This window comes from Coffea arabica, chromosome 9c, assembly GCF_036785885.1.
Source record: "Coffea arabica cultivar ET-39 chromosome 9c, Coffea Arabica ET-39 HiFi, whole genome shotgun sequence".
NCBI classification, from domain to species: Eukaryota; Viridiplantae; Streptophyta; class Magnoliopsida; order Gentianales; family Rubiaceae; genus Coffea; species Coffea arabica.
This window is the reverse complement of record NC_092326.1, coordinates 23,846,633-23,868,647: the sequence shown is the minus strand read 5'-3', so window position 1 is coordinate 23,868,647 and position 22,015 is coordinate 23,846,633. Positions and strand designations below refer to the sequence as shown.

The window sequence follows — 22,015 nt, the reverse complement described above, 5'->3', positions numbered from 1 at the left end:
TTTAAATTAATCAGAAACCAAAATAAAGGATTAACTTAGAAAAATTATACTTAACTTCTAAAAAATAATATACACAATATGACTTGAAAAATGTGCAACAAAGGTCTTTTGGCAAACAAAATTTTTAGGTACGAGATAAGAATTTGGTATCTATACCAAATAAAATCAATTAATGTCTAAAGCTCACCAACTTGCCCACCACAAACTGTTGAGTTGACAATCGCCTCTATTGAACCAACTACTGTCTCATTAGAACAAATTTCAGATTCAAAGCCTATACCCTCTCAATCCAACATACTTGCTTCAAATAACTTTTGAAGCGAAAATGCTGCTCTTTCTTTCGTCCCCTCTTCAATCATAAATGGTAAATGGGTTGTTGTTTGTCCAAAACATTCTGTTCAACTAGAATTGAACATTGGAAGAATGCATTGGTCAGCTTTGTTTTGGGTTCTTTCCCTTCTCATCAAAATATGCTAAAGTTTGTGCAAAGGAATTCGAAAGCAGATACATTGTCCAAAGTCTACACTCTTGGAAATTGAAATTTTTTCTTTGACTTCAAGAGAGCATCGGATAAAGAATACATCTTGGAATCTGGTCCATGGTCCAATGAAAGTAAACCTATTATTCTTATCCCTTGGTCACCAAGCTTGGATATTGAAAAATTGGGAGTGACTACTGTCTCAATTTGGATTCGTCTTCCTGGATTGCAATTGCAATATTGGGGTAATGATTCCCTAGGTAGGATTACCAGTTTGGTTGGCACGCTTCTTTTCTTTAATAAACTGACTGCTGACAAAGCTAGACTAACTTACACAAGGGTCTATGTTGAGATTGGAGTAGATTACAAGTTGCCTTACTTAGATGAATTTGTCAGGGAAGATGACAAATAGGTTTCTTAGCCTTTAGTGTATGAGTGGAGGCCCCAGAGATTCAACCATTGCAAGGATTTGGGCCATAACCCCCATGAAGGCAACCTCGCTCCTAAAGGCCTCCTTTACCCACCCCTAAACTTTCTTCCACTAACCCACCGAAAACCGTCAACTCTAAAGCCAATAAATTGCCCACTATTTCACCTCATGTTTTAGCTCCGGAAAGCTTGACACACCAAACTACAAAGCCTCTTCCCTTGAAACCACATATATCTTCTTCATCTATGCCATCAGCATCCACCACCTTACCCCAAAAAGCCTGTCTGATTACTAATGACAATAGATTTGCCTCACTAGCTCCTTTGGAAAATTCAGATATCCCCCACACTCAAGCGAATGATCACAACTAGACTTCTCATGCATCCCCAGGAAACTTTGTTCCTCCTCCTGCCTGGGATTCGATTGCCTTACAATCTCATGAGTGTACCTCAGTGACAAAGGTTTGTGATGAAATGTCTTCTATTGTCGACTCACCAATGGATCCTCTTGTGACCAAGGTACTATTGAAAGGGGGTTTTAGCCCTGGTCCTTATTCCTCTTAATGCCAATGACAGTTATGGGAGCATGGAATGTCAGAGGTATGAACTCTGAAGCAAAAAAATCTGAAATAAGGAACTGGATCAAGAATAACAAAGTATCTATTTTTGGACTCTTGGAAACACGTGTAAAACAGAAAAATGCTGATAGAATTGCTAGAGGCATTGGGCCCTATCTAGTTAAACTACACAACTATGCATGCTATCATAATGGAAGGATTTGGGTTTTTTGGGATCCAGCAAAGGCATCGATGAAAACTATTTAATTGTCAAGTCAATTTGTACATACTAAAATTGTTGATAAATAGTCCTCTTTGTCATTATTAGCTACTTTTGTTTATGCTAGTAACTCTATTGATGAAAGAGAATGCCTATGGCATGACCTAGTACAATTAAATGTGGACAATAACTACCCATGGATTGGTTTTGGTGACTTCAATATGGTACTAAAAATGGATGAGAAGATTGGGGGACTTATGGTAAATCCCATGGATTGCTCATTTGGAAAATTGTTTGTTTGATTGTGGCTTGGATGATCTTAAATGAAGAGGCTTGAAATATACATGGACAAACAAACAGGATGGCATCCACCGAATTTGTTGGAAGCTGGATCGGGTGTTAGTTAATTATGGATGGAATATGAAACTAGGGGGCACAGAGGGTGTTAGTTAATTATGGATGGAATATGAAACTAGGGGGCACAGAGGCTTTGTTTCTCAATCCAAGTATCTTCGACAACTCTTCTATGGTCATTACTCTCTGCAAGGGTGTCTCTCGCACCTCGAGACCTTTTCACTTCTTTAACCATTGGGTGAAACATCCTACCTTTATGGGCATAGTACAATATGAATGGGCTACTCCATTGATTGGTAATCCTATGTATATCCTAACTCAAAAGCTTAAACGTTTAAAAAATCGTCTCAAAACTAGGAGCAGTGAAGTCTATAGTAATGTATCTGCAAGGATAGAGGATCTCAGGAATCAACTTGCTATGGTTCAACAATCACTTGATTTGCTACCTATGGATAGAGAGTTACAAGTCAAGGAATCAAGCAGATCTCACGAGTTATTTGAGGCACTTACTATAGACGAATCAGCTCTTAGACAAAGATCAAGAGGCCTGTGGCTAGGACTTTTCAATCTCGTAGAACTCACAACAAAATTTTCAGGATCAAGGACATGTTGGGGAGGATGTTAGAAGACGAGCATGACATCAAGCAAGAAGCTATCAGCTATTTCCAACAACGTTTTGCTCCTCCAGGCCAACCTTCCTCCACTCCCCTTGAGGTCAACCCATCTAACGTACTCAATGATGAGCATGCTGCTTGGCTTTCTAATGATATCTCCTCAAACGAAATCAAGAATGCTCTCTTTAGTATGAATGGTGACAAATCCCCAGGACCTGATGGTTTAACTGCTTGTTTCTTCCAACATTCATGGAATATTATTTGCCCTGATTTTACTCAAGCTATAAATTTGTTTTTTAGATCTAAAAAGATGTTGGATGAAGTTAATGCTACTGTTGTAACTCTTGTGCCCAAGTCATCACAGCCATAAACTTTTGTAGATTTTCGTCCTATATATATAGAGTTATTTCCAAGATTATTTCCACCCATCTACAACATGTGATCCCCTCCTTGATTAGCTCTAACCAATTTGCTTTTATTCGTGACAGCTTAATCCATGAGAATATCTAGTTGTGTCACAAGCTTGTGCATAATATACCACTTATCTATAGGCCCTCCATGCATGGCTATTAAGGTAGACTTGAGGAATGCTTTTGACTTTGTTAGATGGGATTTCTTGCTTCATTTGCTTCAAAAAGTTAAATTTTCCCGGGGAGTTTATCCTTTGGATTAAATCCTATATATGTGGAGCAAAGTTCTCATTCAAGGTGAACGAGGAAGCTGTGGGGTATTTTGTTGGGGACAAGAGGACTATGTCAAGGAGATCCCATATCACCATACCTATTTATTCTTGTTCTCCAAAACTTTTTCGATAGGCTCCATCATGGCTTTGACTCTGGTGAGATTGTTCCTCACCAATTTTGTACTAACCCCCTTGTCACCCATCTTGCTTTTGTAGACAACTTGTTCATTTTTTCTAGAGCCTCTAGTTCGAATGCTGCTGCCATAAATTCTATTTTCTATGATTTTAGTACCGACTTAGGCCTTTTTGCAAATTTGTCTAAATCAAGTCTGTTTTTTGGTAACTCTCCTCCTAGATTTCGTCTTGACATCTGCAGAATCTTAGGCATGTATGAGGGGCTGTTGTCTATAACTTGTTTGGGGGCACCCCATACTTCCAAGAAGCTAAAGGCACGGGGTTGCCAACCTCTTCTTGATGCCATCTCAAGTAGGATCTCAAGCTGGAAAGCTAAGTTCCTGTCTTATGTAGGTCAGCTATAGCTTATTAACTCTACTCTCATGGGAAGACTTCTTTACTAGTTCAACATTTTCAGAATCCCAGCTGCTATCAAAGACAAATTAGAGAAAATGCTATGTAGATTCCTTTGGACATGCTTTGATGTTGGCCCCGCTCAAGCAAAAGTTAGTTGGCAAAAAGTCACAATTCCAAAACAAGAAGGAGGACTTGGGATACGAAAACTAGCTGAATGCAATACAGCTAGGTGTGCTATCGAGCCGAGTCGAGCTCGAGTAGCACCATACTCAAGCTCGAACTCGATCACAATCAGTGTTACTCGAGCTCGAACGAGTATATAAATTTGGACTCGAGCTCGACTCGTTTGAGTTCGAATAAATATCAAACCCGATCTACTCGAGCTCGAGTTTTGAACTAAACTTATAATGTATTCTTGAAATATATAATATAAATATAATATGAATATATAATATAAATATAATATGAAAACTCGATTAAGCTCGTCGAACACTCGAGTATTTATTTTTGGAGCCTGAACTCGGTTTGACCTAGCTCAAGCCAAGCTTTTGACCAAGCCGCTCGCGAGCGGCTTGACTTGATTGCACCCCTAAATACAACCAACCTTATGAAGCATCTATGGTGTATTGTGTCCTTTAAGGAGATACTATGGGTTCTCTGGTTTGAGGGAAAATATCTCAAAAAAGATTCTATCTGGACTATGAAAACTCCTTACTCATGCTCATAGGCTACTCGTAGCATCCTTAAGGCCAAGGGTGAAGCTTCAAAGTTGATCACTCATCTCATCAGCAATAGTAATTCTACTTATCTCTGGCTTAAACCATGGCATCCTCGAGGTGTCATTTGGGATTCCTTCAGTTGGGCTACTCCATTGATTACTATGGATAGCAAGTTCGACAAAGTTTCAAACATTATCCACAGAAGAGCAATGGAGGCCACCAGATATATCCATGGTTCGCCGTCATAGGTCGCATTCGCGTCGGAATCGCGGTTGTTCCATATTTGTCACGGTATATCAATTAAATATTGGGTGATATGCAAGTTAGAGCATATAAAGCTTTTTTAAAAAATTAGAAAAATTACTAAAAATAAAAAATACTATAACTAATACAACTATCAAATTAAATTTGATAAAAACGTACGTTAACATAAAAACTAGGTAAGTAATTGAAGAAAGTGGCGCTGCTCTAATTATTGATTTATAGTATTAAAAGCAAATATTTTTTGTAAATATAGTGGAAATTTGCTACTGATTCATAATTACAGGGAGTACTTTGTAATTAAGATCCATTTGTAACTCCTTTGAAAATATTACCGGAATGGTATTTCTTTCCCGTATTTCAAATACTTCGTACAGTACCAAATAAATTGTTGGGTGTTCATTTAATGGTTTCAGTACTTGCGGGATTATTAACAGTACCCATTTTAGAGAATGTTAATAAATTTCAAAATCCATTTCGTCGTCCAGTACCGACAATTGTCTTTTTGATTGGCCTAAAACCAATCCCCACATAAAAACTTTCTCGTTTTCATTTCCATTCGAAAAAAGGTTCTCATCTTCTCCAATTGATCTGTATCTCTTCCTTTCCTACATCCCTAGCTCTACTTTTCAATCCATTTACTATCTTCCTGAAAACCCACTTTCCCACTCTATTTGTGGGTGTTCACCATTGTAGTGCTTTAGAAGTTGATTCACTGCAAATCCGAGCCCGAGTAGCAGCACTTGTAAGACGGATCTGAGAACCAGAAAAACTTTTGTAAAATGGCCTCAAGTACGAAAGGATCTTAGAGATTGATGAGAAAACTTGATTACCAGACAAAGTTAGCATTCTCTGAAGTCCAGGTGATGACATATTTGTTCAGAATACTCGCTTCTTTAGCAGTTAGGGAGGGAGAATTTGTTGAAACTCAAAGCTAAACTCTCTTCCCTATTTATGTCTATGCTACTCGATTGTTTTTTGACTTTGCTTGCGGTTGATTTGTTTGTCGACCGACACTTGGGACTTTGATTATTTGACTTGTGATTTGACTCGGCCAAACTCAGTGAGTTCTGTTGATTTCTTGTCAATCTAAGTTGACTTTGTCAATACTGACCGAATCAATGCTAGTCAACTCCGATCCCGATCAAACGGTGACTCGGGTGTCGATATCATACCGGTGGCTTTCGTTTCAATTATAACTCGGGTCAGTCAACTCGGAATCGGCTGATATGGCGAACCATGTATATATCTCTTCCATGTTTAAGCATCTTTTGGTAGGAATTGCACTCTATTCCAAGATTGAAGAACCAGCAAGACAAAATCATTTGGAGACCCTCACCTTCAGGGAACTTCACTACCAAATCTGCTTGGAATGCTATCCGGACATGACAGGAAAGAGTTCATTGGTATAATCTGATCTAGTTTAAAGGTTTAGTACCAAGATATTCTTTCATTGCTTGGCTGGCATTAAGAGAAGCACTCCAAACAAAAGACAAGTTGTGTGAATATGGTATTACAAATGATGAGACCTGTTGCTTATGTAAGTTGCATATTGAAACTGTTCACCACGTATTCTTTCACTGCTTTTATAGTAAGGTTGTGTGGAAAATTCTCCTTGGTCTTCTTGGGCTGACTTTCAATTAGACTCAAAATTGGTCACAAATTCTCAATTGGCTTTGTTCACATATCAGAGGGGTAGAGCCAAAGGGTCTCTTACGCAAGCTATCTTTTTGTGCTGCTGTCTATTTCATATGGCAAGAAAGGAACAACCGCTTGTTTCAGCAGGGAAGCAAACCACCAACAGCATTAGCCCAGACTATTATAGATCATGTACAAAAGGGGAGAAACTGTGAAGTTAAGGACAACCTGAGCAACAGATTCTTAGCTGCAAAATGGGGACTTCAAGCTGCGTTCTTTCATCCAACTATATTCTGGTGCAAATGGGAAGCTCCTAAACCTGGAATTAAATGGTTGAATTGTGATGGATCAATTCGAGGAGACATAGGGGGTGAAGGCTTCGTCCTTAGAGATGAGAATGGTGACATCTTAGCAGCTAGGTCTATTGGAGTATGCGCTGATTCAATATTAATCCATGAGTTGGAAGCCATCAAGGAAGCATTGGTGTTTGCTAAACTCAAGGGATGGAAACGTATTGAGATTCGCACTAATTCAAAACTTGCTGCAGATATCTTAAATAGTAAAAGTGACTGTCCTTGGAGGGCTCTAGTTGCATATTATGACATAAAGGATTTAATCTCATGTTTCAAGGAGCTGACTATATATTTTGTATATTGCCAATGTAATCAAGTTGTTGATTTTATGATTAGTTATCTCAATAGGGTGGATAAAGTTATTTTTGATTCAAAATTCCCTGCTAATCTTCTTTGAATTGTAGAGAAAGATAAGAGGGGAAAGTTAATGGTTAGAGTATAAATTCCTATTTTTGTTATATAAAACTCACCAATTTTCAAAAAAAAAAAGGAACCACCCAATAATAGCTATTTAGTTGATTTTTCCATTAAAAATAATTATTATGTAAAACTAAACCTTACTTAAAAATAGTTATTAAAGTCTAGTGCATGATTACATTACATATTGAAGTCAACTAGACTGCCATGTAAACTCCAAATGGCAGCCAAGTCATATGCTCAATTGGTCCCTCCTACGTGGCGTTTAAACATGTGGCGGCCAGTCCGTATTAAATTCCACTTGTCTGTGGGTCTTGTCCATAAGGCATTTGAGTCATGTGGTAGTTCTAGTCAACAGTAGGTCCCAAATGTAAGCAATTTAGTAAATTCATAGGAATTATATATATATATCCAATTCCCTGACAAGGTTTTGTTGAAACTTATACACTTCTTTTGTAGCTAGAAAATTCCGATTACCATTTCCAAAATTTTTTCAAAAGAAATCAGTTTAGGAAAAAGTGTCTCTCTCTAATTCTTTAGTTAAAATCATTTTGGGATAGACAGTATAGGCACTGAAGGGGAAAGCTAATACTCCAATCCTCTCTTTAAATTCATGCCCATAAGATGATACATCTTAATCCAAACCCATAAATAACATGATGCATCTAAGTTGGAGTTGAGTATGATACGGCCAATTGACATGATTAACAATTAGCCACAGTGGTACAAATAAAAGCATTTATAGCGTAAATTAGCTAAAAGTAAAATTTCTCGTCCAATGTGAGGATTAGCATAAGCTTTAAAGATACATCATATAACATGTAATAGTTTCAGGTGTCGCGCCCCATTTTCAATCAAAAGAGAAAGAAGAAGTACATTGTTTTTTAAAAGAAATATGGTTTTGAAAAATAAAAGGGCCTAAAATATGATTTTTAAAAATGTAACAATTTGACCCAAAAAAATAGTCTAAAAAGGATTTTTTTTAAGAAAAAGGAGTTTTCACTTGGTATTATTTTAGGTGTACCAATTCACCATAAAATATAGTTTTAAAAGAAAAAAATTTTGACCATTTTCAAACAACTCTTGGCATTTGAAACAAGAGAAAAAGATTTAGAAGTTACAATTGAGGTGATGGAAGGCTAGTATCCGATTGCTCAAACTCTAAGTACCCTTTCACACCTAGTCAGAGCTAGTTGCAAGGCTTAATCTATATTTCCCAAAATAACAATTGAACTTATCACATTTGGATGTTACTTAAATTAATGCAAGACCTAAAACCTAGGAGATATCAAGTTAGGAAAAAAAAAGGCTCTTTATGGGTTAATTAATACTAATGCATGAATTGTGTCCAAAATGTTACTTGAAGGAGTCACCGGTAATGCAAAATGAGACTCCAAGAAATGAATATCAGAACTTGTATTTGTGTGTATAAATGGACAAAGAAAAGGTAATGCAACATAATGAATACCGAAGACTAGAACACATGAAAAAAATATTTCTTCTTGAAGAGGGATAATAGCATGTTAAAACTAAAAGTCATACTTACCCATTTTCTATATTTGAAAAGTGACTCTCTAATCCTAAATAGGTAAATAAACTATCTAATTCATAATTCCTATATGATATGCAATTCTAGAATGATTTAAGCATACATGGGGATGGAAATATCTATAAATAGGAAATACCAAGCAAATGAGAAAAATGCCCTAAAATAGAAAAGTGTATAGAAATGATGTGAATAATACAAGATAAATAAATATATGGTGGAAGAGGTCTAAGTATCTAGCATGGGACTAGTCCATTCTACAAGTCCTAGTTAATATTGGATTAGCAAGGAAAATAGGAAAAAGGATCACAACTAGCATTGGACTAATATGTTAGCACCAAACATTTATTATCATTAATATAATAAACAAATCTAAGTATAAAATGAAACAGGTAAACACATAAAAATACTTAGCACAAACAAGTAGACATGATATGTAGATGCAAATTCTAATGAAAACATTTAAATACATAAGCACAAAGGAGCATGTAAGACATACAATGATGTGAATGCAGAAGCAAACTTGGGATCTTAGATGACACGTTGCGGAATTGATGGAGTTGAACCCAAACTTGGACCACTCAAAAACAAATTCAACGGTAGAGGACGCCACAATCAAGTGTGCTTGCTTGATTGATAAGTCAAGAAACAACCTAGGATCAACTCTACGATGCTCAAACTAGCTTTTATAAGCTAAGGGAATTTGCCACAAGAATGGACGAAATTTTGGAATTTTATTAATAATATCGCAAAAACTAAATGTAACATTAGCTTTAGGGCTATTTATAGCCTTGACTAACCTAATAAAGCTTGGAAAACATTAAGGGAAAATCGGCTAGCCCATTGGGTCTCTCTTGGACGAAAGTTAACCTACTAATTAACTTACTTAACTGTAAGTCCCAAAGACAACCAAGAGGGGGGTGAATTGGGTTGATTAAAATCCTAACCAAATTTATGCACTTTTTCTTTAATAAAAATTTACCTTCTTTTCTAGTAATGATTAACCAAGTAGATTAGAAGACAGGAGCAATATTGATCAGAAAAATAAGTATAGAAAAGCAATGAGAATTTTATTAAACAGAAAAGTAAAATAGGGAATCAAACCAGGTGTCTACCAAGCTATCCTCAAACTTGAAGACCAAACACTAGGAAGAGCAACTTCTCTTTGATGAAAGAAGATCTACTAGATGTACAATGGAGGGAGCACTTCCTCCTCGCCCTAAGCCTCACTTAGTCAAGCTAAGAAGTTTTACAATCACTCAGAAAACCCTCAACAAAGCTACACTAAAGATCCTTTCAACCACAAAAGAAATGCTCAACAGAAATTCACACCACTTTAATACAAATCTGCTTTGGAGACTATTTTCTAGCTAAAATATCTCTTGAGAACTTGTAAACAAAGTGTGCAAAAGTCTCTACTTCGTTCAGACCAATTTAATTTTAAAGGGAACCAGAAATGGGCTTCATCAATGCTTCCAACGGATAGAAGGCAGCTGAAGAGTCAACTAGCCGTTGGGGCTGTCGGACGTCCGACGATCGAATCATCGTCCGAACCAATCGTCCGATGATAGCCATGTTGAGGTTCGGACGTCCGATGAGTTTTTTGTCGTCCGACAGTACAGCGTCCGACCTTGGGCCGAGAGCTAGCAAGTTATCTTGGAATTTTTCGGACGTCCGATCTGGTTGATATGCGTCCGAGGTGTGCGTCCGATCCTTCCGGACGTCCGATGCTCCCATATGAGCGTCCGACAGAGCTTCCTTCCTGCTGTTCTTCATCCTTTCGGACGTCCGACAGATTCCTTTCGGCCGTCCGACCTGATTGTCCTGTTTTTGCTTCACATTTTGGTTGTTTTGCTTTTGATGACATATTCGAACCTGATTTTTGGATAGACAAAAACACTTGTTTTCGAAGAAGGTTAGATAAACATTTCAAAGTGCCAAGAATGACACACAAGACACACTTAAAAGACAGTATCTTTGATCGGAACAAAACAATTACTAAATTCATTTATATTATTTCAATCTTGTTTGCCACATCCAAAGCATCGTAGACTGGAGTCAATCAGACATATGCTTTCCTTGTTCCATCAGGCCTGATCAAAGTGTTCACTTTCTTGGTCTGTATAAACGAACTTTTGTGATCATCAAAACCAAGAATAACATTCTCCCCCTTTTTGATGATGACAAAATAAAAGTTTGAAATGAAATTTGATGACAAAATAGACAAGAACTCCCCCTGCCTTAGTGAATCATAAAAAGTTTGAAAACCTCCTCCTCACTAGACTGCCCAACCGAGTTTAGACAATTATCCAAAAACATGACAATTAAGCAACTCACAACCAACATATCACCAATTCAATCCATCAGCAAAATCCAAATTTAATTAAACCATCAATCAATTCAACATATCCAATCATCATCAAATCCTCATCAAATCCAACATATCAATCAATTAGTATATCATTTCCATTCTCCCCCTTTTTGTCATCACAAAGGGCAACCAATTACATCAACACATCCACAAATACATTCATCAATGAAAACCAAAAAAAATTCATTATATTCACACAATTAGAATAGACAAACAAACATCCATCAAGACAGTACTTAAACATCCATCAAAACAGAACTTAAACATTCATCAAAAACATACCAAAAGAAACTTAAAATATCCATTACATTACATATTCATTGTTGAATACCACAAACACATAAACGAGACAGACAACATGCAAATGTCCTAAATGATGAACTAAGTGGATCCAGGTGTCCTCCGAGAGAGCTGATATTGGTCAAGATCCTCCTCTTCAGTCTCTTCATCATCTTCAGCAGCCTCTTCAACTGGTGCCTTGCCTTTATCTAATGTAGATGTGCCATGAGGAGTCACAGGGGTTGAAGAACCAGGATCCGGAATTGATGAACTTGGATCAGTGGGGTGTGACTCTTTGTCATGGGAAACTTCCTCAACCACAGGTGGAGGAAAAAGAAGATTCTTTTTGTCAAGAAAGGCAGTTTGTTGCTCAGAAGGCATGGTGAGCATTAGGCCATGTTCTAGAAGAAGAACATGCTGTTTGAGTTCATGAAGAAGCTCAATTACTTCATTACTTGAAGAGGAAGATGCTTTAGTGGCAGACTTCCTAGGGTGAATGGGAGTGAGTGAAATGGGTGAAGGATCATGTATAGTCTTAGACCTCTGTTCACTAGATGATGCCCCCTTATATGCCCACAGATTATCTTTAAAGACAAGATTTTTCCTTTCAAAATATGCTCTGGTAAAAGCATAAGAAGATGCTTCTTTGGGACAAACACCTAAAATTGGAACTTTGTAAAATTCAAAAATCTTTTGAAGAAACTTTCCATAGGATAGTTTTCTTCGAGAGTCAGTAGCATAGCGAAGTAAAAACTTGCACATGACAAAACCAAAATCAATCAGGATTTTTTCTCGAAAACAATAAAAGAGATACAACTCCATTTTGTTTGCATCAGTTCTGTGGCCATCAGTGGGCACAAGCAGGTTTGAAATGATAGAAAAGGCAATTAAATTCACAGGGGCCAGATCATTCAACTTAGCATCAGCAGGTGAGGAAAAACTTCTTTTGAAATAAGTTAACATTTTTGTCCCATCAAAATGATTTGCAGCAGTAGGGAGCTCTTCATAGGAAAAGAAATTAGCAACCTTATCTTTGCATAAACGTTCAATTGTAGTTTTTAAAATGGAATTCACAGTATCAGAATCAAAGATGAGGTCTACCCCATTTACCCTAGACATGATCTCAGTTTGGTCAGTTCCTTTCCTAAGGTTGGCAAAAAATTGATGCAGCATATCAGGATAGTAGACATTAGGCATGGAAATGAGATGTGACCATTTCTGGAAAGCAAATAGATTCAGAATGGATTCTAAACCTATGGAGCGAAATTCAGAGGGGTTTACAGTTCTTTGAGGGATGACACCCTTCTGGGATATCCAGGCGTATCTGTCTTTCGCAGCATCATCAAAGAATGGAGGGAGAGGGACTGATTTAGGAGGCGGTTGAGAAGAGGTCCCCTGTCCAGATTCTGGTTGAGAAGTGGGTTGTGGAGTAGGTCGTGATATCTGACCCTTGATAGCTCCCCTTTTGAAGCGCTTGGATGTCCGTTTGACAGTAGGAAGATCCTCATCCTCATCCCTGAGTGGATACTTGCGTCCGGCAGTAACTTTTCCTCCCCTTAGATTCACCAATTTTCTAAATGTGTGGAATGGAGGATGCAAATGATGCACACAGCAGTAGGGAAGTGAATCGCACAGAAATTTTGGGACAAAAACACCTTGAACGAGATTTGACAGAGCGGTTATGCAAGAGTAGGGTTGTGAGGAAAATTTGGGGATTTGCGAAATGTTATTCAGTTTGGTGAAATGATCAGGAGAAATGAAACGCAAACGATGGGGAAATGTTTTGGTTGAGTCAATTTGGGAATGGTAGCCACAAAATGGTACGAATTTGAGAGTGAGGGAAGAGAGAGTTTTCGTCCGAGAGGAAATAGGATGGGAAGAGTCTGAAGCAAATGCGGAAGAAAGTTGTTTTAAAAAATGAGCCGTTGCACTGTCGGACGGTCGAACGAAGTTGTGCGTCCGATAGTTGCGTCCGAACAGACGCAATCTGGAGAATGGCTGAAGAACATCATCGGACGTCCGTTCATCTTCTTTCGGACGTCCGAAGACCTAAAAAATTAAGATGATTTTTCGATTATTCCTAATTTTGATCTTAGATGAATGAACTGATCTAATGGCAAAGCTTTTGTGAAAATATCAGCAAATTGATCTTTAGAGCAAACATAATTTACACATATTTCACCTTTTTGAACAATATCACGAATAAAGTGATGCTTTATATCTATGTGCTTTGTCCTAGAATGATGAATAGGATTTTTGGTCAAATTGATAGCACTAGTATTATCACATAATACAGGCATGCAGTCATACAACAATCCAAAATCATTCAAAGTGTGCTTCATCCATAGAAGTTGAGCACAACATGCACTAGCGGCAATATATTCCGCCTTGGTGGTAGACAAAGAGATTGCACATTGTTTCTTGCTAAACCAAGAGACTAAACAATTTCCAAGAAAATGACAAGTTCCACTCGTACTCTTTCTATCCACATGACAACCTCCAAAATCAGCATCCGAATAACCATATAGAGCAAACTCATTAGATCTAGCATACCAAAGACCATAGTCTAATGTACCTTTCAAATACCTAAAAATTCTTTTTACAGCATTCAAATGTGATTCTTTTGGACAAGATTGAAATCTAGCACACAAGCAAACAGCAAACAGAATATCAGGTCTACTTGCGGTTAAATAAAGTAGGCTTCCGATCATACCTCTATAATGCTTTTCATCCACATGATTACCTTCTTCATCTTTGTCAAGCTTTGTAGAAGTGCACATTGGAGTTCCAACTTGCTTTGAGTCCTCCATGCCAAACCTTTTCAGTAATTCCTTGGTATACTTTGCTTGATTTATAAAAATTCCCTCAAGAGCTTGATGTATTTGAAGTCCAAGGAAGAAATTTAATTCTCCCATCATACTCATTTCAAATTCATTTTGCATAGTGGTGGAAAATTCCTTACATAGGTACTCATTAGCAGCACCAAAAATAATATCATCAACATATATTTGCACAATAAGAAGGTCATTCAACACATGCTTAGTAAACAGTGTGGTGTCCACAATACCTCTTTTGAAACCTTTTTCAATCAAAAACCCACTTAATCTTTCATACCAAGCTCTTGGAGCCTGCTTTAAACCATATAAAGCTTTAGAAAGTTTAAACACATGACTTGGAAATTTTGTATTTTCAAAACCGGGGGGTTGATCCACATACACTTCTTGATCAATAAAACCATTTAAAAAGGCACTTTTAACATCCATTTGAAACAATTTGAAACCTTTGAAGCAAGCAAAAGCAAGAAGCATTCTAATATATTCTAATCTTGCTACGGGAGCAAATGTTTCATCAAAATCAATGCCTTCTTCTTGTGCATATCCTTTAGCAACTAATCTGGCTTTATTTCTTACAACAACACCTTTATCATCCAACTTATTTATAAAAATCCACTTTGTGCCAATGATAGGTTGATTTTGAGGTCTATCAACAAGTGTCCAAACTTCATTTCTCTCAAATTGATTAAGTTCCTCTTGCATTGCCAAAATCCAGTTTTCATCCTTTAAAGCATCATTGACATTTTTGGGTTCAAAAAGAGAAACTAAAGCAAAATTGTCAATCAATTTTCTAGATGAGGAACGAGTGTTTACCTTCTCGGATGGATCACCAATTATAAGCTCTTTTGGATGATTTTGGCTGAATTTCCAAGCCTTGGGAAGATCTTTGAGTGGATCATCATTTTTGTCTTCATCTTCCACTTCTTGATCATTATGAACTTCATTTTCCATTTCAGTTGCTGCTGGTTTAGAACTTCCTTCATTTCCAATTGATAGTTTTTCCATTCCTTCTCGAACACCTACATCATCATCCTCACACAAACTTTTGGAATTATCATCATTGGCTTCATCAAATGTTATATGTATAGCTTCTTCAATCACAAGTGTTCTTCTATTAAAAACTCTATATCCTCTTTTATTCTCATAATACCCCAAAAATATTCCTTCATCAGATTTTTTGTCAAACTTACCAAGATGTTCCTTTAGATTCAAAATAAAACATTTACAACCAAATGCTTTGAAGTAACCAACCGTAGGTTTCTTATAAAAAATCAGTTCATAAGAAGTTTTCTTCAAAATAGGTCTCAAGAGGATTCTATTCATCACATAACATGCAGTGTTTACCGCTTCAGCCCAAAGATATTTAGGCAACCTACATTCATTCAACATAGTTCTAGCAGCCTCTTGGAGAGTCCTGTTTTTCCTTTCTACAACACCATTTTGCTGTGGAGTTCTTGCAATAGAAAACTCATGAGTTATGCCATTATAATCACAAAATTCTGGAAAATCACAATACTTGAATTCTGTTCCATTATCACTTCTAATCCTAACAATTTTTAACCCAAGCAGATTTTGCACTTTAGCAAACATTGAAGTAAAATTCTTGAAGGCATCATCTTTATGAGCAAGAAATATCACCCAGGTGTATCTAGAATAATCATCAACAATTACAAAACAATATTTCTTACCTCCCAAGCTAGTGATTTGAGTGGGACCAAATAAATCAAGATGCAAGAGTTCTAAAGGTTTTGAAGTAGATACACACATTTTTGGTTTAAAAGAAATTTTAGTTTGCTTTCCAAATTGACATGCATCACATATTTTGTCCTTATCAAAACTAATTTTTGGCAAGCCTCTAACCAACTCCTTTTTCGAAATTTCCTTTAGTAAATCCATGTTAAAATGACAAAGTCTTCTATGCCACAACCAAGGATCTTCATTTGAAGTTTTGAGACATTTTAAGCTAGAAGAATCAACTTTATCGAGAATCACAATATATATGTCATTAAACCTCTTACCTTTGAACACAACATTATATTTGGAATCAAGTACAATGCATTCATGCTTTTTAAACAACACATACAAGTCTTTATCACACAATTGACTAACACTAAGCAAGTTATAACCTAAGTTATCAACCAAGAGCACATTATGAACAAAAGTTTCACCATCCTTACCAACATCACCTATTCCAATTGTCTTAGCTTTCACATCATCACCAAATGTTACCTTTCCACTTGATTTTGATTTCAGCTTTATGAACAAGGAAGGATCACCGGTCATGTGCCTTGAGCAACCGCTATCAATGAACCATTTGGACTTGTTTGAGCATTTTTCCTGAAAAGAAAAGGTGTTTGGTACCCTTTTTAATTTTTGGGTCCATAATAGTTAGCATTGTATCTAACTAACCACATGCACTTCATCCCTTTGTTCAGATTTCTTTTCACATAGCAATTACCTTTCAAATGCCCTCTTTGACAACAAAAACCACACATAATGGAAGAGTCCTTAACATGTACTGGTTTGATATATCTCAATCCACCTCTTCTATATGTTGTGAACCCATGTGCAATTTTGTTGTGTGCAAATGTTCTTTGAAAAGTAGTAGGATGGGTAAATAACATGTTCCTTTTGCTAAACTCCTGCTTTCTTGCTTTCAGAGTCTCATCCAAGTTGTCCATTTTTTTTTTCAAATCACCCTGTCTTTCCTTCAGCATTTCACAAATATTTGTCTTTCTATCAAGCTCATCTTGAACATTACATCCGGCTCTTACTAGACTTTCATTGTCGGTCTTTAGTTGTTTATTTTGTTGAAAAAGACTTGCATTTTCTTGAATGAGAAAAGCCATTTTCTGTTTTAACTGCTTGTTTTTATCATAAGATTCCTTCAAGGCATTATGCAGTTTTTCAACAAAGGATTCAAGATCATCATCTTCATCATTATCACTTTCAGATTGAGAGTGTGTGGAAGTTACCTCATTATTTCCAATAGCCATGAAGGCCATTTGAGCAGATTCTTCTTCTTCTTCAACTTCCCCTTCGGAGTTGCATTCATTCCAAGTAATCTGAAAATTGTTGAATCTTGGCTTTCGATCAGCTTTTCCATCTTTCATCTTCTTCATAGGGCATTCGTTTGCATAATGTCCAATCTGTCCACATTCGAAGCATTTGTTCAACTGTTTCTTGTTGAAATCTTGTTTACCTTTATACTTTGCGATAGATGGCTGATTCTGGAATTGATTGCTAGATCCTCCCCTTCTAAACTTTCTTTTATTCAAGATTCTTTTGAAGCCTCTGGTGATGAGAGCAAGATCATTATCGTCACCATCCGAGTCTTCATCATACAGGTGAGCAGTATCATCTTCACCTTGAGTAGTCTTTAGAGCAATGTTTCTCTTTGCTCTAGCATCCTCTTCCTCCTGCACTTTAGATTTCAGTTTCAACTCATAAGAGCTTAGTGAGTTAATGATAGATTCAATAGGCACAGAACTTAAATCCTTGGCCTCCTCTATTGCAGTCACTTTATTTTCCCATTCTTTGCCCAAGGCATTGAGAATTTTCCTGTTCTTCTCTCCCAAGGTGTACTCTTTGCCTAACGCCTCGAGATCTTTGATCAAGTCAGTGAACCTGCAATACATTTTGTCAATATTCTCAAGAGTTTCAATTTTAAATGATTCATATTTCGTGACCAAGATGGCCTTTTTCTGTTCTTTCATATTGTCACCACCCTCATGGATTTCTCTTAGTTTATCCCACATTTCTTTAGCCGATTTGCAGCCTTTTACTCTGATTGATTCATTTGAATCTAGGGCACTATAAATAATATTCATGGCCTTGGCATTCAATGTGAGGTTAGTCCTATCTTGAGCATTCATTTCAACTCTTGTTTTTGGCCGAAGCAACCCTGTATCTGCATCAAGAAAGTTAGCTTCATGCGGTCCTTCACTCACAATAAACCATAATTCAATATCAATAGATTGCAGAAAGATAATCATTCGTTCTTTCCAGCTAACATAGTTGGAGCCACTGAACATGGGAGGCCTAGTAACAGATTGCCCCTCAACAAACATAGCATGACTGGTTGTCATCTTTACTCCAAGCCGTTAGAGCTTAATCTCAAGGAGACCAACCTCTGATACCAATTGTAAGTCCCAAAGACAACCAAGAGGGGGGGTGAATTGGGTTGATTAAAATCCTAACCAAATTTATGCACTTTTTCTTTAATAAAAATTTACCTTCTTTTCTAGTAATGATTAACCAAGTAGATTAGAAGACAGGAGCAATATTGATCAGAAAAATAAGTATAGAAAAGCAATGAGAATTTTATTAAACAGAAAAGTAAAATAGGGAATCAAACCAGGTGTCTACCAAGCTATCCTCAAACTTGAAGACCAAACACTAGGAAGAGCAACTTCTCTTTGATGAAAGAAGATCTACTAGATGTACAATGGAGGGAGCACTTCCTCCTCGCCCTAAGCCTCACTTAGTCAAGCTAAGAAGTTTTACAATCACTCAGAAAACCCTCAACAAAGCTACACTAAAGATCCTTTCAACCACAAAAGAAATGCTCAACAGAAATTCACACCACTTTAATACAAATCTGCTTTGGAGACTATTTTCTAGCTAAAATATCTCTTGAGAACTTGTAAACAAAGTGTGCAAAAGTCTCTACTTCGTTCAGACCAATTTAATTTTAAAGGGAACCAGAAATGGGCTTCATCAATGCTTCCAACGGATAGAAGGCAGCTGAAGAGTCAACTAGCCGTTGGGGCTGTCGGACGTCCGACGATCGAATCATCGTCCGAACCAATCGTCCGATGATAGCCATGTTGAGGTTCGGACGTCCGATGAGTTTTTTGTCGTCCGACAGTACAGCGTCCGACCTTGGGCCGAGAGCTAGCAAGTTATCTTGGAATTTTTCGGACGTCCGATCTGGTTGATATGCGTCCGAGGTGTGCGTCCGATCCTTCCGGACGTCCGATGCTCCCATATGAGCGTCCGACAGAGCTTCCTTCCTGATGTTCTTCATCCTTTCGGACGTCCGACAGATTTCTTTCGGCCGTCCGACCTGATTGTCCTGTTTTTGCTTCACATTTTGGTTGTTTTGCTTTTGATGACATATTCGAACCTGATTCTTGGATAGACAAAAACACTTGTTTTCGAAGAAGGTTAGATAAACATTTCAAAGTGCCAAGAATGACACACAAGACACACTTAAAAGACAGTATCTTTGATCGGAACAAAACAATTACTAAATTCATTTATATTATTTCAATCTTGTTTGCCACATCCAAAGCATCGTAGACTGGAGTCAATCAGACATATGCTTTCCTTGTTCCATCAGGCCTGATCAAAGTGTTCACTTTCTTGGTCTGTATAAACGAACTTTTGTGATCATCAAAACCAAGAATAACATTAACGATTAACTAAAGTACTATTGGACCTAAGGCCCACATAGCCGAAGCTAAGCTCAACAAGAGCTACTTAATCGAGGCCCAATCCTCCCTTTGAGGCTTGATCACTTGCACCTTTAATTGTAAGCAATATCTTGGTAGTCTTGCAAGGATCCTCCAAGTCAATTCCTTCAATGCTTGAGCTTGGTTTCTCTTGAGCTTATACGGCATGAACTAAGGCTAGAAGTGACTCTTTGAACCTCTTAATTTGTGCACGTGTCATGTGCCTATGTGAACACCATGGCCAGTTTGCTCATTCGCATCATTCCCCTCCTCTTGAAAAGGATTTGTCCTCAAATCTTGAGGAAAAGTGGTACTCCATGTTGGTGCGCTTATAGGATAGCAATGTGGGAGTTAGATGAATGAGCACAAGCCACGTCACATGTCGCTTGGACAACCTCATGATGCTCTTGAACGAGGACATTCGCCAAGACAAGAAACACCTTGTATAAAGCTTGTGAAAATTCCATGGAGCACTCCAAAACTCTCTCATCAACCCTTGGTCATCGCATGTCAAATTCAAACCTACAAAACAAATCACACAATTAGTATATGTAGGGTTAATACTACTTGACAACTTACGTTTCACATGCACTAGATAGGGATCTTCATGATGACCCTCATTCAGCTTAGAAAAATCTCGAATCTGATTGTGCAAGGTAGTATAATTCGACCCTAGTTGTTGCTGATTTGGCACTACTTGCCCATCTGGAGATAGAACAATGAGCCATTCGTGTTGCACTTCCATGGAAGCATGAACTAGTGAGGTAAGAACAACATTCGGGTCTGATTGACACACTTGTCTGCATCGCCCAACATAAGTGGCAGCTGGAGTGAAGGTCACTCCAGACGAGTCACTTGAATTTGCGCCAGTTGGAGTTGATAAAATAAGCTCACGATGACCAACTTTTGGATGTATGAATATGCATGGAAGATCACAACAAGCAGCTGGCACAAACATGAAATCAGGTTGCAACTCTTTAATCAAAGATGGAAAATTTTGAGCAGCCTTACAACCTACAAAAATAAAATAAATCTCAGCTTGTTTTGAACTAGAAATTGGATATATAAGCAATGGAACATCATTAATTAAGTGGTAAGAAGGTGTAGAATAAGAGTTAAATGCAAAAACTCCCTTTGACACATGATTCCTTCCATCAATTGATTCAACTTGAGACTGCATTGATGGCTCTTTACATTTTCCTTCAAAATCTGCATAGGAAATACAAGTGTGAGGATGGAAATGATGCTCAAAAGAAGGTAAAGATGATGAAAGAACCATAGATAACAAACAAGAATAGAAATATGGAATTCTCCCTTCATGATGAGTTCAAATTAATTCTCCATTGGTGCGGACAGATTTGGGTTGAAGTTGTTCCATGAAGTGATACCAAATAGATTTATCTCCTAGAAGACAAACTCCATGGAAGCTAGTGAATTGTGCAAGTGACTTTGGAATGGAACATTGCATGGCTAACTTCACTTGACATCACTTAATCTGCACAAAAGTAGAAACACTAAACAAGGCAAAGTTAAGTTTGTTAGGAAAACTATAAACACTCGCCTTCCCATGCACAATCAGCTCACTTGATGCTTCACTTATCTCCTCAGATTTTTTTACCTCTTTTTCTAACTCACATTTCTCAATTTTTACCTCAAGTGCACTCTCACCACCACTCTCAACTCGCTCTTTTTCAAGTTTTTGTTGGAGGAGTTGTTGATGTCTCCCACGCTCTACTAACTCCTTCATCTATGGATAATGTATTTGCATGCTTTGTTGTCGAATGAACCTCCTCCCTTCTCCTTGAATATACTGACTTTGAAGAGGTAGATTGGACGTGGGGGTGACACTGTGGAGAACCCCTCCTCTTGACATCCTTATTCACCATTTGGTCAAGGCGCCTATGAAGAGGCTTGAAAGCTTCATCCAAAGTCTGCTTGAATTCTTCCATCATGGCCTCCATGTGTAATTTAATGTCCATTGTTTGGTCACCAACTCCACTGGACATGCTTAGGTACACCTGCAAAAGAAAATAAAACAAAGCGACTTCCTCTCTTTTTTTGTTGTTTTTGTTTTTTTTTGTACAATGTATAGGTCACTCACGCTCATGTTTCACTCAAGTGTATCACTCTTTAATAGTCTCACCAGCAATTCCTTAGGCTCGCTAGTTGCTCGGGTTGAACAAGCTAGGCGTCACCGTAAGGCTCGTTCTTGACTAATCAACAAGTGACACGAGATGGTAGCAATAAATGGACAATAATGGATGACCTAAGATGGA

General features: G+C 37.5%; 2 protein-coding genes across 2 annotated transcripts; both read left to right on the top strand.

Moving 5' to 3' along the window:
• The first annotated feature begins 1,485 nt into the window (after positions 1-1,485).
• On the top strand, positions 1,486-4,832 carry LOC113723524 (uncharacterized). The gene is made up of 5 exons (XM_027246582.1): positions 1,486-1,507; positions 1,793-1,944; positions 2,115-2,587; positions 2,635-2,989; positions 4,593-4,832. The coding sequence occupies exons 1-5, from the start codon at positions 1,486-1,488 to the stop codon at positions 4,830-4,832; spliced, it is 1,242 nt and encodes a 413-aa protein (XP_027102383.1).
• A 1,520-nt stretch (positions 4,833-6,352) lies between these two features.
• LOC140014150 (uncharacterized) lies at positions 6,353-7,233 on the top strand. Its single transcript, XM_072064560.1, has 2 exons — positions 6,353-6,441; positions 6,537-7,233. Exons 1-2 carry the CDS (start codon positions 6,353-6,355, stop codon positions 7,231-7,233), a joined length of 786 nt encoding a protein of 261 aa, XP_071920661.1.
• Positions 7,234-22,015: the final 14,782 nt, after the last annotated feature.

Excerpts from the sequence above, each read along its gene's own strand:
- LOC113723524 (XM_027246582.1), top strand. The coding sequence starts at position 1,486 with ATGGGAGCATGGAATGTCAGAG. Across the intron at positions 1,508-1,792 it reads GGGAGCATGGAATGTCAGAG|CTACTTTTGTTTATGCTAGT; the intron begins GTATGAACTCTG and ends TGTCATTATTAG. Across the intron at positions 1,945-2,114 it reads AGAAGATTGGGGGACTTATG|GGGGCACAGAGGGTGTTAGT; the intron begins GTAAATCCCATG and ends ATATGAAACTAG.
- LOC140014150 (XM_072064560.1), top strand. The coding sequence starts at position 6,353 with ATGGTATTACAAATGATGAGACCTGTTGCTTATGTAAGTTGCATATTG. Across the intron at positions 6,442-6,536 it reads TTCACTGCTTTTATAGTAAG|AGGGGTAGAGCCAAAGGGTC; the intron begins GTTGTGTGGAAA and ends TTCACATATCAG.